The sequence below is a fragment of the Salvelinus sp. IW2-2015 genome, linkage group LG18 (genome assembly GCF_002910315.2).
Source record: "Salvelinus sp. IW2-2015 linkage group LG18, ASM291031v2, whole genome shotgun sequence".
Lineage (NCBI taxonomy): Eukaryota > Metazoa > Chordata > Actinopteri > Salmoniformes > Salmonidae > Salvelinus > Salvelinus sp. IW2-2015.
In genome coordinates, this window is record NC_036858.1 from 39,323,685 (window position 1) to 39,339,508 (window position 15,824).

The 15,824-nt window shown below is 38.5% G+C and overlaps 1 protein-coding gene across 1 annotated transcript in view; it reads right to left on the minus strand.

The window, feature by feature from the left end:
- Nucleotides 1-15,824, minus strand: part of LOC111978322 (VPS10 domain-containing receptor SorCS1-like) — an 87,623-nt gene that overhangs the window by 22,315 nt on the left and 49,484 nt on the right. Inside the window, exons 17-18 of the mRNA XM_024008322.2 lie at nt 1,466-1,579; nt 1,105-1,276 (exon numbers count right to left, since the gene is read on the minus strand). Coding sequence (XP_023864090.1) covers nt 1,105-1,276; nt 1,466-1,579 — 286 coding nt within the window. The remainder of the gene's footprint in view (nt 1-1,104; nt 1,277-1,465; nt 1,580-15,824) is intronic.

The window sequence follows — 15,824 nt, forward strand, 5'->3', positions numbered from 1 at the left end:
GAACATCTTAAAGTCCAAGCAGGTGAGCTGGTTCTACTCTTTTTGGCCATTTTCTCTTGTTTTGTGGTGGAAAACTGAGTGGGTCGAGCATAACACATCAACCCTGTTACCTATTTGTATTTATTAAGGATGTCCAGCAACATTAACACTTCTTATGGCTGAGATCCCGTTAACGGGATCGACATGACAACAGCCAGTGAAAGTGCAGGGCGCCAAATTCAAACAGAAATCTCATAATTAAAATTCCTCAAACATACAAGCCTTAGGAAGTGCAATATGACCCCAAAGACTAGGTATATTGGATAGGCAACCTACAAACCTCAGATTTCCCACTTCCTGGTTGGATTCTTTTTCAGGTTTTTGCTTGCCATATGAGTTCTGTTATACTCACAGACATCATTCAAACAGTTTTAGAGACTTCAGAGTGTTTTCTATCCAACTCTACTAATAATATGCATATCTTCCCTTCTGGGACTAGTAGCAGGCAGTTTACTCTGGGCACCTTATTCATCCAAGCTACTCAATACTGCGCCCAGCCATAAGAAGTTTTAAGGCAGTTATATAAAATAAAAAATATCACATGACATTACATTTCATATCACTTTTCACAACACATTAAGTGTGCTCCCTCAGGCGACTACTCTACTATCACATACTGTATCTACAATACAAAATCCATGTGTACTTGCGTGTAGAGTGRGTGTCTTGTCATGTGTATGTTTGTCTTTGCCCATAGATTGACAGACTAGAAATGTTTTTATTTTTTATTGGGTGAAGCTTGCATTCAATTTCCCCTCCCTGTTGCACACAACAAGCTTCTATTCCCCTGTCAAAAGAGGATTTATGGCTGATTTAAGATGAAATCGTCAACCCTGTTACTTTACTTGGCACTTAATAGGCACTTGCTATTGTCTTTTTTTATTAACCTCTTGAAATGGCAAAACATGTTTGTTATCTAAGTTGAATATGTGCTCTTTATGACAGATTATTATTWAAAAAATGTATCACCAAGTTACGCTACTCAAAAGGCACACAATTGGTGGAACGACCCAGCACATGCTTTCAATAGTTGATAAGATGTCTAAGAAACTTTCCAGASATTACCTCGTCCAGAAACACCAGGAAGGTGATGTTGTCCCCCATGGTGGCTGTAAGTGTCCCCTCACTGGTGACCAGCTGCAGACCTCTCGGGGCCTGGCGGGGACACCTCTGGCTCCTAGGGCTATACTTCCCCAGGGTTACCGCAGTYCAGTTATTGGACAGAGCCTTACGGTATCTGCAACATACACACATACAGACATAAATAACTAGACAGCCCATACTCTATATTAAATACATATGAAAAAATAAAACAAGAAAATATACTGTCAACTTTGCTGAAGGGATCTCTAATAGTGTACTTTCTTTTGAGTGCATTTCTGACTAGTTAAGCAGTACATAATGTTTAAATGAAGATTTGCCATACCCAGTAGTGTTGAGGAAGCTGGCCCCAGTGGTGCAGTCTGTGGCCACGGAGGATGGAACAAACCAAAAGACAGGGGTGCATCCTCCATCACTCTGCCTCTCAAAGCCATAATCACTATTTGGGGTGGGAGAGAGAAATCAATAGGCTACAAGTCTTGAGATCAGTAATAAGCATTAAGTACAGAACGTGGATGTCTGTTTTTAAGGTTTATTAGTAAAACAGACTGTAAAATAAAAATAGACAGATTTGAATGTACTTGATTTTTAATACCAATCATTACATAGTTTGATAGAGTATTATGTTTGGTGTGTTCGACATCAAAATAACCTTAAGAAGAAAAAAAACATCTAAATATGTTTAATATTGTTTACTGGCTTTGGAGCTCTGTAAGAAAATGTTATGTAAACAGATATCATATAAACTTGATTAATTGATTGATTGACAGATGTCAGTGAACCTTTCAAAGTATTTTTTAATTATTTATTTTAATTATTATTTTTAATTATTTATTACAAAAAACACAAGGAAGGGGTAACATTAAYGTATTAGAACATGAAGGACAAACAATACAGCATCAAGACACTATCAAACATGTATCAGTCTTTCTGCAACAGAGCAATCCTTATGTGTGAGGGTGCGTATGCATGATAGTGATATAAAATATATGTCATAGTTTCCTTTTTCATGATCACAAGCTTGTGAAACCCAAACCCTCCAAGATCCCCCCAAAGTTCCCCAATAGCTGTCCCTCAACCATTCAAGACCCCTCCCACAGTCCCCCCCCGGAAGAAAAAATATAAAAAATACAATTAATTCCATTCCCCACCCCCAATGCACCAACAACCAAGAGAATGAACTAAAGAGAAAAAAGGAAAAGACAGAAGAAAACASCAAACAACAATGCAAACCTTTAAACATCAAGGACAACTYAAATCATAACAGCAATYCCTACTTTATATGTTTGTGTGCATGTCTGGCACTATTACATGTATGTGTGTGTTCTTGTATGTGTTTATTTGAATGAGAGTGTGTGTATATGCATGTGTACAAACACCTGCACGGCATCAGCCTCAGGCAAACCGGCATTAGTTGTAAAAGCACTGCCACTTAGTGTCATTCAACTGTACTTTTATTATGTTTTATTTTGACTTTTTTTCTCCTTTATCTTTTGACCATCATTCWCTCTCTCACACAGCAACTCCACTCCCACTTGTCTCCAATTCCACACACCAACCCTCAGCTTCACTCAGCCCATCCCATCTATCTCTGCTGACCACCCCCTTCGTGTTTCTACGCAACACATATCTTTCAACTATGCTATGATGTTTAACGTACAATTTCAATCTATCTAATCAAATAGAATTTACAGATMGCGTGTTGAAGATAAATACTTTAACTAAGATTATTAATATATTAGTAATATAAGTGACCCGGTCTCTCCAGATCTCCTAACAGTACTATTTCTAGGGTCAATTTAAGATCAATGCTATGCATTTTCAGCCATTCCTGAACCTGAGACCAGAATCAGGCTACCTGAGGGCAATACCAAAATAAATGGTCTATTGATTCTGTATCCTCACAACAAAATCTGCAGAGCTTTGATGATTTTATGCTCCAAATATTCAACATTTTGTTGGTGGCAAGAATTCTATATAATAATTTTAGCTGAAAAGCACGAAGTCTTAAATCTTGCATTGTTTTATATATCAACTCATATATGTACCATGGAATCGGTACATCAAAAATCTCTTCCCAACTATTTTGCAATCAGTATGGCACAGTTGTCAACATCCTGGTCCTCAAATGAAACTGGTATACTTTCCTATTTATGCTATTTTTATTCCTCAGCCAGTTTTGATCCTTTATATTGGGCAGACAGACCAGTTCCCTACCTCCTCCCGCTGCCACCCGCCTCCTCCATTTTTGGGGCAATGCTGTAATCAATTGTTTGATTGTAATCTTGGATTGAGCAGKCCTTCCCGTACAATTCTGATAACTCCATGAAGGACATAACTCTACCATTACAATTTACAATATAATTTAAGAACAAAATACCCTTTTCAAACAAACTTTCCCATAAATACAGGTATTTTATCAACCAGCACATTTGAGTTCAGCCATAATATTTGTTGTAATATTTGTTCTATCTTTTCAGGGGGATGAAATTGAAATTGTAGCCAGCTCTGCAAGACTTGTTTYAAAAAAGATAGATACTTTGAAAAAAGTATCATTTTCAATTAATCGAAAATGAGACATGGCAATCTGCACAAAGGCAAAAAGGCCATTTTTAAACAATGGATGAGCTTTTCTATGTTAGCTGGTTGTATGTTAGCTGGAATCAAAAGTTTGGTTCCAGTAAACAAATTACAGCATCGGTGACACACACACACACACAAACCAAATACATATTCAAATACTCACATTCAAGCAAACAGAAGGTTGCAAAACTTAATGTTCCGTCTATGGCAATCTATGGTAACTTTGGTAARTTATACTTGAATAACTTAAGAATATATATATTATTCATATATAGTATAAATGTTTTATGTGTTTTAGTGGATAGACCATATGGTTCAAGAGAAAATAGGCTTAATTATGAAAAGGCATCTAATCAACAATGGCATTATCTTCCATTGATTTTTTTCACAACTGCCACCAGTTTGGCCCAAACACATTTACAACAAAGACATAGTAAAATAAATAAGTGTGTAAAATATAAATATATTATTTCATGCTGAAACCCTAATATTAAACACCAATTGAATTCACAAGGTTGATGGTTTAATATTAAGGATAATGTTTTACGGGTTTATTTTATTAGTTTATATATTTTACATGTGATAAAGCCACACAGAGATAATCTGAAGTACCCAAAAAGGCCATTAGATGTCATGTGATAAAATTGAACAACAAAATAATAACGTCACCAAAATTCTGGTAGTTTACTAGTAAATATACCAGTAATATAAAATGTATCAAATAAAATAAAATTGTATTTGTCGCATGCTTCATAAACAACAGGTGTAGACTACCAGTGGAATGTTTACTTACAATGCAGAGATAATAGAAAAATTGTAACACGAGTAATAAATACACAATGCATAACGATAACTTCGCTATATAAACAGAGTACCAGTCGATATGCAGGGGTACGAGGTAATTGAGGTAGATAGGTACATACAGACCCATTCGCTTTGTTCACATTTTGTTACATTACATCTTCATCAATCTACACACAATACCCAATAATGACAAAGCAAAAAAAWATATATATATATGAAATACCTTATTTACATAAGTATTCAGACCCTTTGCTATGAGACTCGAAATTGAACTCAGGTGCATCCTGGTTCCATTGATCATCCTTGAGATGTTTTTACAACTTGATTGGAGTCCACCTGTGGTAAATTCAATTGATTGAACATGACTTGGAAGGTCCCACAGTTGACAGTGCATGTCAGAGCAAAAACCAAACCATGAGGTCGAAGGAATTGTCTGTTGAGCTCTGAGACAGGATTGTGTCGAGGCACAGATCTGGGGAAGGGTACCAAAACATTTCTGCAGCATTGAAGATCCCCAAGAACATAGTGGCCTCCATCAGTGACCCAAAGCACACAGCCAAGACAGTGCAGGAGTGGCTTCGGGACAAGTCTCTGAATGTCCTTGAGTGGCCTAGCCAGAGCCTGGACTTGAACCTGATCGAACATCTCTGGAGAGACCTGAAAATAGCTGTGCAGCTACGCTACCCATCCAACCTGACAGAGCTTGAGAGGATCTGCAGAGAAGAATGGGAGAAACTCCCCAAATACAGGTCTGCCAAGCTTGTAGTGTCATATCCAAGAAGACTCGAGGCTGTAATCGCTGCCAAAGGTGCTTCAACAAAGTACTGAGTAAAGGGTCTGAATACTTATGTAAATGTGATATTTCAGTTTGCTGATTTCAACATTGTGGACAGAGTGCCCCATGGTGGCGATTGGGTTATGGTATGGGCAGGCGTTAAGCTACAGACAAAGAGTACAATTGCATTTTATCGATGGTAATTTGAATGCACAGAGATACCGTGACGAGATCTTGAGGCCCACTGTCATGCCATTCATCCACCGCCATCACCTCATTTGTCAGATCTCGACCGCCAGGCGCCGCCTGAACAGGGAGAGGAGCCACCTTTGGTGGAAGTCGTGACATCATGTTAATGCACGGTTCTATGTCGCAAGGATCATTAAAAAGTTCCTGGAAGCTGATAATGTCCCAGTTCTTCCACGGCCTGCATACATGTTTGGGATGCTCTGGATCGAGTGTTCCAGTTCCTGCAAATATCCAGCAACTTCACACAGCCATTGAAGAGGAGTGGGACAACATTKCACAGGCCACAATCAACAGCCAGATCAACTCTATGCGAAGGAGATGTGTCGCGCTGCATGAGGAAAATGGTGGTCACACCAGATACTGACTGGTTTTCTGATCCACGCCCCTACTTTTTTTTAAGGTATCTGTAACCGATGCTTGTCTGTATTCCCAGTCATGTGAATTCCATAGACTTGGGCCAAATGAATTTATTTCAATTAACTCATTTCCTGAACTGTAACTCAGTAAAATCTTTGACACTTCTACATGTTGCGTTTATATTCTTCTTCAGTGCATATGTTTGAACTAGTTTTTATTTGGAAGGCAGATAAAGCGTTGTTATCAAAAGCAATCACGTTTGCATGTGAAAACACATAATCCTACTCATTACAACACGTGCTAATTACGTCACTTTTGATTTGAGCCGACTCCGTCATCGGCTTTGAACGGGGCATCTGGCTCACACCTGGAAGGCAGGCCAGTTCCAAAACAAATGCAAGCAAAACATGCCTGGGACAGATTAATCAAACCCCCTCAATGAAGGGAAGCGAAGAGGGAAGAGGGGCGATTTGCATGTGGAGTTGGCAAAAGGGGGCATGATTTGTTGACATAATTGTAATCCATTCCCAACCTTCCTTTACGCGTTGTGATGCACTGAGGTTCCAATCTCCGTTTTAGACCAGGCTGAGTATATGACCAAAATGATCCTATTTAATACTTTATAGTAAATTTCGACACTCAAATACGTGTTTCTGACTTATATTAATGCCACATAGGCCATTTTGAAAGGGATTAGCTGCGTTTTAGGGGCAGTCACTCTTTAAGGCACATGAACGTTCACGTTCAAGAAAGCCTTTCTAATAAAAATTAAAAATACATTTTCGAACGGCCCTACTATGAAGTAGGAATTAGTGTCTGATCTAGTGCCTGATCCTGTAACCACTCACATTTATGTTAACCTGCAATCAAGACACCTGAATGAGCAGTATAAGTATCAAGTGCTACTCAGTGCATTCCGGCTTGCAAAGGCCTTCATCCAAGACTCAAGGCCTTACACTGCTTTCTGACAAGCCCTGCAGGATAAGTATGGCCAGTTCCACCAACTCGTCTAATGTGAGATAGGCACCATTCTGAACCCACTGTCGAGTTTGGAGACACAGAAGCCTCTGATGCCTTCGCACTGTCTATTTACACACTGGTAAACATGCTTAGAACCCTTGAGGGGCAGAACGGCTACAGAATCAGATGTACTGTGGTTCCTCCTTTAAAAGTTGAGCGTACACCGCGGGACTTAGAGGTACCCAGCGTCACGGCTTCATTGCTCCAGACCGCCACAAGGGGGAGGTAGAGCTCTCATTATGCATTTGGATCCCAAGGTTTTTATATAACCAATCATATCGAGTGTTTCCAATGACGAATTTGACGCGTGCCACCCGTCCCTGGAGCTTTCTTCAACAACGATGGCTGACAAAACATTACGGGGAAGTAGATGTAAGTTGTTATAACGTCATAACGAGTCAAGCTAAAAATGKGATTTAGCAAGTTAACTGARGAGCTAACATTAGCCAGCTAGCTAGCTGGTGTTATGATATGAGTACAGTATGACATTGTAATTCGTGTTGTTTAATGTTTTAYAGACTCCTGAGAAAACCAGGCTGTCGTCTTGGGAAACCGTGGATGTAAAGAATCTAGCTAGATTAAGCATTTACTGCAAATTGAATGTTCAATTGTGTAAGCTTGCCTTGCCGTGCAATGCAGCTGAAGTAACATAGCTAGCTAACTATTTACTTGCTTATTGTGTAGTGGAGGATAAAAATAACTGTATGCCTATGGATGTGTAGCTAGCTACAGTATGTAGCCGATCTGTGTATGGACCCTGAAATGTTAGGTTCTGAACTAATATTCATACCAATCTATGTACCTCAGCTATCATAGTTGTTGTATCAACTTCAAGTCTGAATGGTATTAATGAAGCCTATGTATTGAGTGGAATATAATAACTTTATTGTGCCAAGGATGCAAGTCCTATAAACATGTACTGTAGTTATTACCACGCATGAGATCCCCCACATTGTAGCCTGTACACTGAATATATTCAATGATCATGTACTCTTCCTTGGCAAATAAAGGTGTGGTTCAGATATGACTCTGAGACATTATTTTTTTCAGTCGTATCCAATACCAGGTGTATCAAACTCCATTCTTTGAATGATGCTGTGTCTGCATGTATGTATTACAATTATACACTTCAACAGTGTTTACTACTCCTGCTCCTGGGAAATCAATGATTACACATTGTAACTATGCAACAGACTAGAAACATGATTTAAGTGAAGGCTGATTTGTAATTCATATACACAGAAAAAAAACTATGCATATCTAACTGCCTTCATCTGCATTAATCTGAGGACACAGGATAGCATTTCKGTGAGATACTTAATTTCAACCAGTGGAGAATGTGAAACGCTTTATTGAAAGAAGTTCATTATACAGGTGTTATAAATACATAATACATGCATTATAATTATGATCATTGTAATATTATATTATAAATACAAGTTCAATCTGTACTTCAATGCACATATGGTGTGCATTATAAAACGAGGAAGAAAGACTATGTGGGGAGAGCGGTGTAGAAGACAGAAAGGGAAAGAGGTAAGAACAGAGGCAGACAGCATATGATTAATGKCTTACAGTGCAACCCTAATATTCTCTCAGTTCATCACAATTACAGTGTCTCTGGCGGTATCTCCTAACCYGCCTTGGGCCCCCAGTTGACCCGAAGGTTATCGTAAGAGCGGGTGAGGTGGCGATGACAGGACTGGCTTGCTCTCTCACATCAAAACATACCTGCAGACGAGAGACAGATTGATAGAGAGCTTGATTAAGCCTTGTTTTTTTATTCTCACACAGTCAGTCATCATAATCATCAGGAGGTGAAATGCAAAACTGACCTTGGATCAATAACTCTGGGACTACTACATCTCTATCTGTATTTCAAMGTAAAGCATCTCTTTAATAATACTTCCTGTTGACCTGACCTCTCACCTATGATCATGCTGTGCCCTCTGTGTCAGCCAGTTCAGATGCGAGAGGGGTTCACCATCACAGCTAATATAACCTAGAGGATATAGGGAGAAGGGGTGTGTGGTCTCACCTGGTGTCCACACTAAATGGCCAAAGAGTACTTTATGCTGAAAAACAGACACATAAGGACAAACAATAGAAGATAATGTCATTATTAGACATAAATACCACTTGAAGCTTGATGATGACTTGATKATTTGAATCAGTTGTGTAGTGCTAAGGTAAAAACAAAAATGTGCACAGGTGTTCTGATTCTGATATCCCACAGCTGGTGAGGTGTCAGGTTCAGCTCTGTACTTAAAGGGTGATTATTCCAACTCTCTGTGAAATGCTGCAGTTCTGCCCACAGACGAGGTAGGGACACATATCCCACACAGAAGAGGTGGATAAAATTCAACAGTGTATCCTTCTTCCTCCAAACTGTCCATGTGAAACAGGTTCCATGTACAACAAGACAGGCAGCGAGGAAGAGAGAAAAAGAACACAGAACAGTTTAATTATTTCTGGTTATAGACACTTTTGCCAGCAATAAAGCTTCCACAGCCTGTTTCTCGGACAGTGAACATCTGGCAATATCTACATTTTTGACCCCTTGATCAGCTCACACTCTGAAAGTAAATAAAATAGCTTCTTCTTTGTAGATATGAAAACAATAACTGAGATATGACCGTTCAAGCTAAAGCAGCAGATGTCATATTCAGGATATGTCAACACAGCACAGAAAGCTTAACACCAGGCTGGTATTGTGGTTGTTCATTAGGTGATGGGAAATATGCAATATGTATACAAAATAATATACTTATCTGTTATATCTTGAAAAAAAGCATTGGAATTAAAAGTGAAATGTTTAACCTATTAACCTGCTTCAGTATTTATGTATACCAGTTGATGAAGAACAACTCCAATTTCATACATCATTGAACATTTGTCAAGGAATAAGTAAGCATAAAAAAGTTTAAATAACTTCGATTTGATGGAGACATTATACATCTTAGTACCTTATCAATTTCTGATTTGTATCAATGTGGACGAGAGACAGGGGTGCAGGAACAGAGTATTTTTGCCGAGCAATGCAACGAAGCTGGATCATTCTGGCAATGATACCTGCACCACCTACATGCCGCAAAGACTCCCTAACTCTTCGCCGTTGTACATGATGGCCCATTGCTCTGAGACTTCCTTTGACCATTCTAAAGCCCGCATGGGGCATCCTTGCCTTAATGGCGCTGACTTTCTGGTCTAACTCTTCAACTGACATATCAGAATAGCATTCCCTGACAGATATATTATGTTCTTTCATCCTTCTGTAAACAAAGCTAACCGTTACACTGTCATGAAATATGATTATATATCGACTATAAAACAAATAGGACATGGCCTGCTTATGAGTTGCTATGAAAGAAAGTTAGATTAATTAAACTGAAAATGGCTAGAACAGGCGTTCATAGCTAAATGCTTTTTGTTAGCTTGAGAAAAATAATTGCATGATTTATCATTCTACGATATGTATCTATGTAATATAGTAGAATGTTATGAGCCGACACTGAATCGTAGGAGCTAACTACTAGCTATGTAAAAGTTGGACGGAAGTACGCCCAGTGTTGCTTACCTGAGATGCCATCATTACACAGTCCTTCTTCGTAGGTGTCCGCTATGACTTCCTTTGTGTCGGAAAGAAAGGCTGAACAGTATTGGTTGTAGCCAAACTGACTCTCAAAAAATTGTCAAAATGGAGGGTGGTTGATTGCGAAATTAAATTGAATTTTTGTTTTACAATACATTTTTTGTTCTCTAAATATTTTTGGGGAATAAAATGCATAAAGTTTTGAGCTCTATTACAAAATATTTGATTGCAAAACATTTTCTTTACTTTGAAGCCTCGTTTTTGCTTTCATAACAATTATTTTTGATTGAAAATAAAAAAGTTGCTTTCAGAAAAAAACTCTTTGATTTGAAAATAACCAAGGGGGAGTTTGAGCATAATGCTTTTGGGTCCCAATGCACTACTGTCTCTAACTGACAATGAATGGGCAATATAAACCAAATAATAAACTGATAATTGTGCACGACTTCAAATGAAACAAGCAGGGAGCAGGTTTCAAACCCTCAACCTTCTTGCCCAAAGTCCAGCGCGCTACTGACAGTGCACCAAAAGCATGCTCAAGCCGCAGAGTCGATAGAGTGCGTCCTCGCGGTAGCTTGCTACTCAATGTAATAAAGTAATGACTTTTCAAATAAGTTACCTTACACGTTATGTTGGCTGACAATTTGGTAGCTACGCTGTCCTTACGAACCACATAGCATATCATTAAAGCAGTATGTACCGGTATGTTAGCTATCTACCTAACGTTAGTAGTTATACATCAAACTTGACAGTATATTAACTATAGGCTATCTAACTACCCAATGTTTATTGACTTGATTATTCCTGTCATTCTTCGCTTAGCTAAATGGTATAGTCGGCTGTGTTCTCAATGGACATTCGGGTGCTTTCGTAAATTTGCTCTCGCTATCTACTCCGATTTCAGAGCACTCTCATCTGATATTACCAGAGCGCAGAATAATTCATTTACCAGCGCTCAACACCCGTTGAATATGGCCAGTGTCAGTAAACATCGGCAAAAAAACGTATTTAAATTGTTTCCAGCAGCACAGATACAGTCACCAACGCTCTGGTTAACACGAAAACTGCCTTACCAGCTCTGCTAGGGCGAGTAAAATGATCAGAGTGGTCTCATTTGTGTCTGGAAGTAGCTAGCAAGCTAGCCAACGTTAGGTTGGGTGCTTGACTGCCTCGGCCCGAACATCCAGTGTGCGCTCCGAGAGCGAAACGGTCTGAATTTACCCAGAGGGTTTTGCGTTTTTCATGGAATAGAAACACCATAATATTTATCAAATTAATTAAGTACTAGTCAAAAGTTTGGACACATCTACTCATTCCAGGATGTTTCTATATTTTTACTATTTTCTACTTTGTAGAATAATAGTGAAGACATCACAACTATGAAATAACACATATGGAATCAGGTTAAGAACTCATTCTTATTTACAAGGACAGCCTACTCCTTCCTCCTCGTTGGGGGATTCAACCCCTGTCTCCCGTCCGCACGACACAGGGATTCTTTAGCTAAATAGCCCAGTAATGTACTGCCAACCAACACATTATACAGCGCCATATTTTCCATTCCATCCTAACAGAAACCCAGAGGGTTTTGCATTTTTCATGAATAGAAACACCATAATATTAATCAAATTAATTAAGCAAGTACCAGACAAAGTTTGGAAATACCTACTCATTCCAGATTTTTCTATATTTTTTACTATTCTACATGTGAAGAAAATATGTAAAGAACTCATCACTAATGAAATAACACAAATGGAATCAGTTAAGAACAAACACAGCCTACTCCTTCCTCCCCATCGGGGGATTGAACCCCGGTCTCCTGTCCGCACGACACAGGAATTATTTAGTTATTTAAGTTGGAATTTGGTCTCTGAGTGGTACAGAAACAATTTCTACAGCATTTTCATGACAGGGTTCAGATTTCAGAAATTTTTACCTCTGATCTGGGGTCTGTTTATAAGGCCACAGTGAATGCTATGAAGGAACCGACACTGCCTACGTCTTCCTCTGGGTGTCTGTACGTCATCACGTTTTCAATGAAGTCGATGGGACGTTCACAGCCATTATAAATGACAAAATGTACAAGACCCCCTTTCTCAATGTGCGCCTCAAGCGTGAAGGCCATCGGACCTGCCTCGTTCCAAATCGTTTTCTAACCAGCAATATTTCTCCGGTCATGTTTTCAGTCGTTATAGTTGTTAAAAACATCATAATGTAGTTAATTTGAGCCGTTTATATCATTTTATCCGTTTAGTGCGATTTTGAGGAATTTCTTTGTTGTGCGTTCTGAAAGTTTGGACACACGTTTTAGGGAGTCGGTCGTTGGTGTGGACATTTCGAAGGACAGAGGACATCTATCGACCAAAAGACGTTTATAACATAGAAAGGATACATTGCCCAAGAATATGATGGAAGAACAGCTCAAAGTAAGCAATATTTAATATGATAAACCGTGTTTCTGTCGAAATATTTTAAACGCATAATTCGCCATTTTGTTTGGTATAGCTTCACTTGGCCAACCCTGTATTGAAAAGTAAGGATATTTTAAAAATGTGTAAATCAGCGGTTGCATTAAGAACTAATTTGTCTTTCGATTCCTGTCAACCCTGTATTTTTTAGTCAAGTATATGATTAGCTTTCAATTAAACTAGATCACTCTGATAGATGACGTCAGACATATTGAGGCTTGATTTCCTAGTATTTTTATTGTGTAACCACGGTTTTGTATGGCTAAATATGCACCTTTTCGAACAAACTGTATATGTAATATTGTAAAAATGATGTTACAGGAGTGTCATCGGAAGAATTTGAGAAGGTTAGTGAAAAAATTAATATATTTTGGCGGTGATTACGTTTATAGCGCTCTTTGGCTGGAATCGATGCTCTGGGAACGTTTGTTTCATGTGGTATGCTAACTTATCGATTTATTGTGTTTTCGCTGAAAAACGCTTAGAAAATCTGAAATATGGTCTGAAATCACAAGAACTGGGTCTTTCCATTGCTATGCTTTGTCTATTTTTATGAAATGTTTTATGATGAGTAAATGGTCATACACGTTGCTCTATCTAGTAATTCTAGTCGATTTGTGATGGTGGGTGCAATTGTAAACTGTGATTTCTACCTGAAATATGCACTTTTTTCTAACAAAAACTATCCTATACCATGGAATATGTTATCAGACTGTCATCTGAAGAGGTTTTTTCTTGGTTAGGGATATCAATATCTTAGTTGAGCCGAATTGGTGATAGCACCTGAAGAGTAAGAAACTGATGGAGTTTAGAATAGTGGTGTATTTTGCTAACGTGTTTAGCTAATAGATTTACATATTTTGTCTTCCCTGTAAAACATTTTAAAAATCTGAAATGGTGGCTTTATTCACAAGATGTGTATCTTTCATCTGGTGTCTTGGACTTGTGATTTAATGATATTTAGATGCTACTATCTACTTTTGAAGCTATGCTAGGTATGCTAATTAGTGTGTGGGGGTGGGGGGTGCTCCCGGATCCGGGTTGATACTCGTGAAAGGTTAAATAGCCCAGTATTTGTACTGCCGAACGTCACGTTGTACAGCGCCATATTTTCCGTTCCATTCTAACAGAAACCCAGAGGGTTTTTCATTTTTTTAATGGAATAGAAACACCATAATATTAATTTAATTAATTAAGCAAGTACCTGTCAAAATTTTGGACACCTACTCATTCCAGGATTTAAAAAAAAAGTTTTACTATTGTCTACATTGAAGAATAATAGTGAAGACATCACAACTATGAAATAACACCGGTCTACCGCGTGCCCTGCATTCTGTAGTACAGACATGGCCTGCTCTCCCTTATGAAAGGAATTAGGCACTTTCCCATGTTACAACAGTATGTTTTGTAGACTGCACAGTAGCCTAATAAACAAAAAACACATTTTGTTAATAAAATAATGATAAAAAAATACTCTTTCAAAATGCAGATGTTGATTTAGTTATGGATCCATAACGAATTACTATGGGAATAAATATCACTGATTTACAGAAATATTGGAACAAAGTTGAATGAAGGTAAACAATTTAGAATCCTCCAATCCTGTAGCCTACTCCCGACCGTCACATTGTACAGCGCCATATTTTCGTTTAGGGTTTCGTTTTTCGTTTTTCTCTGAATAGAAGCACCATAATATAAATCAAATATACTTCTTATGGCTGAGGCAGTATTGAGTAGCTTGGATGAATAAGGTGCCCAGAGGTGCCCAGAGTAAACTGCCTGCTACTCAGTCAAGTTGCTAATACATGCATATTATTAGTATATTTGGATAGAAAACACTCTGAAGTTTAAAACTGTTTGAATGATGTCTGTGAGTATAACAGAACTCATATGGCAGGCAAAAACCTGAGAAGAAATCCAACCAGGAAGTGGGAAATCTGAGGTTGGTCGTTTTTCAACTCATTCCCTATTGAAGATACAGTGGGATATTGGTCATGTTGCACTTCCTAAGGCTTTCCACTAGACGTCACAGTATTTAGAACCTTGTTTGATGCTTCTACTGTGAAGTGGGAGGGGATTGAGTAAGGTCTGCCATGAGCTGAATATGCGCTGACCATGCGCGTTCACGTGAGGCGAGCTCTGTTCCATTGCATTTCTGAAGAACAAGGAATTCTCCGATGGAACATTATTGAAGATTTATGTTCAAACCATCCTAAAGATTGATTCTATACTTCGTTTGACATGTTTCTACGGCTGTAATATGACTTTTCGTCTGAACTTTTGCCTGGACCTGAGTTTAGATTGTGTACTGAACACGCCAAAAAACGGAGTTATTTGGACATAAATGATGGACATTATCGAACAAAAACACTATTATTGTGGAACTGGATTCCTGGGAGTGCATTCTGATGAGATCATCAAAGGTAAGTGAATGTTTATAATGTTATTTCTGCTTCTGTTGACTGCAGAATATGGCGGATATCTTTTTGTCTGGTTTGGGCTCTGAGCGCCCTACTCAGATTATTGCATGGTTTGCTTTTTCCGTAAAGCTTTTTTGAAATTGGACACAGCGGTTGCATTAAGGAGAAGTGTATCTAAAGTTCCATGCCTAACCCTTGTTTTTCATCAACATTTATAATGAGTATTTCTGTAAATTGATGTTCCGAAGAGGAGGAGCAGGGATTGAACCAAATGCAGCGTCTTGATATGACATTATTTATTAAAGAAAACACGAAAACACGAACTTCACTTGAAACTAACAAAACAACAACGGAGTAGACAGACCTGGATGACGAACTTACATGAAACACGAAGAACTCACGAACAGGAAAATGAC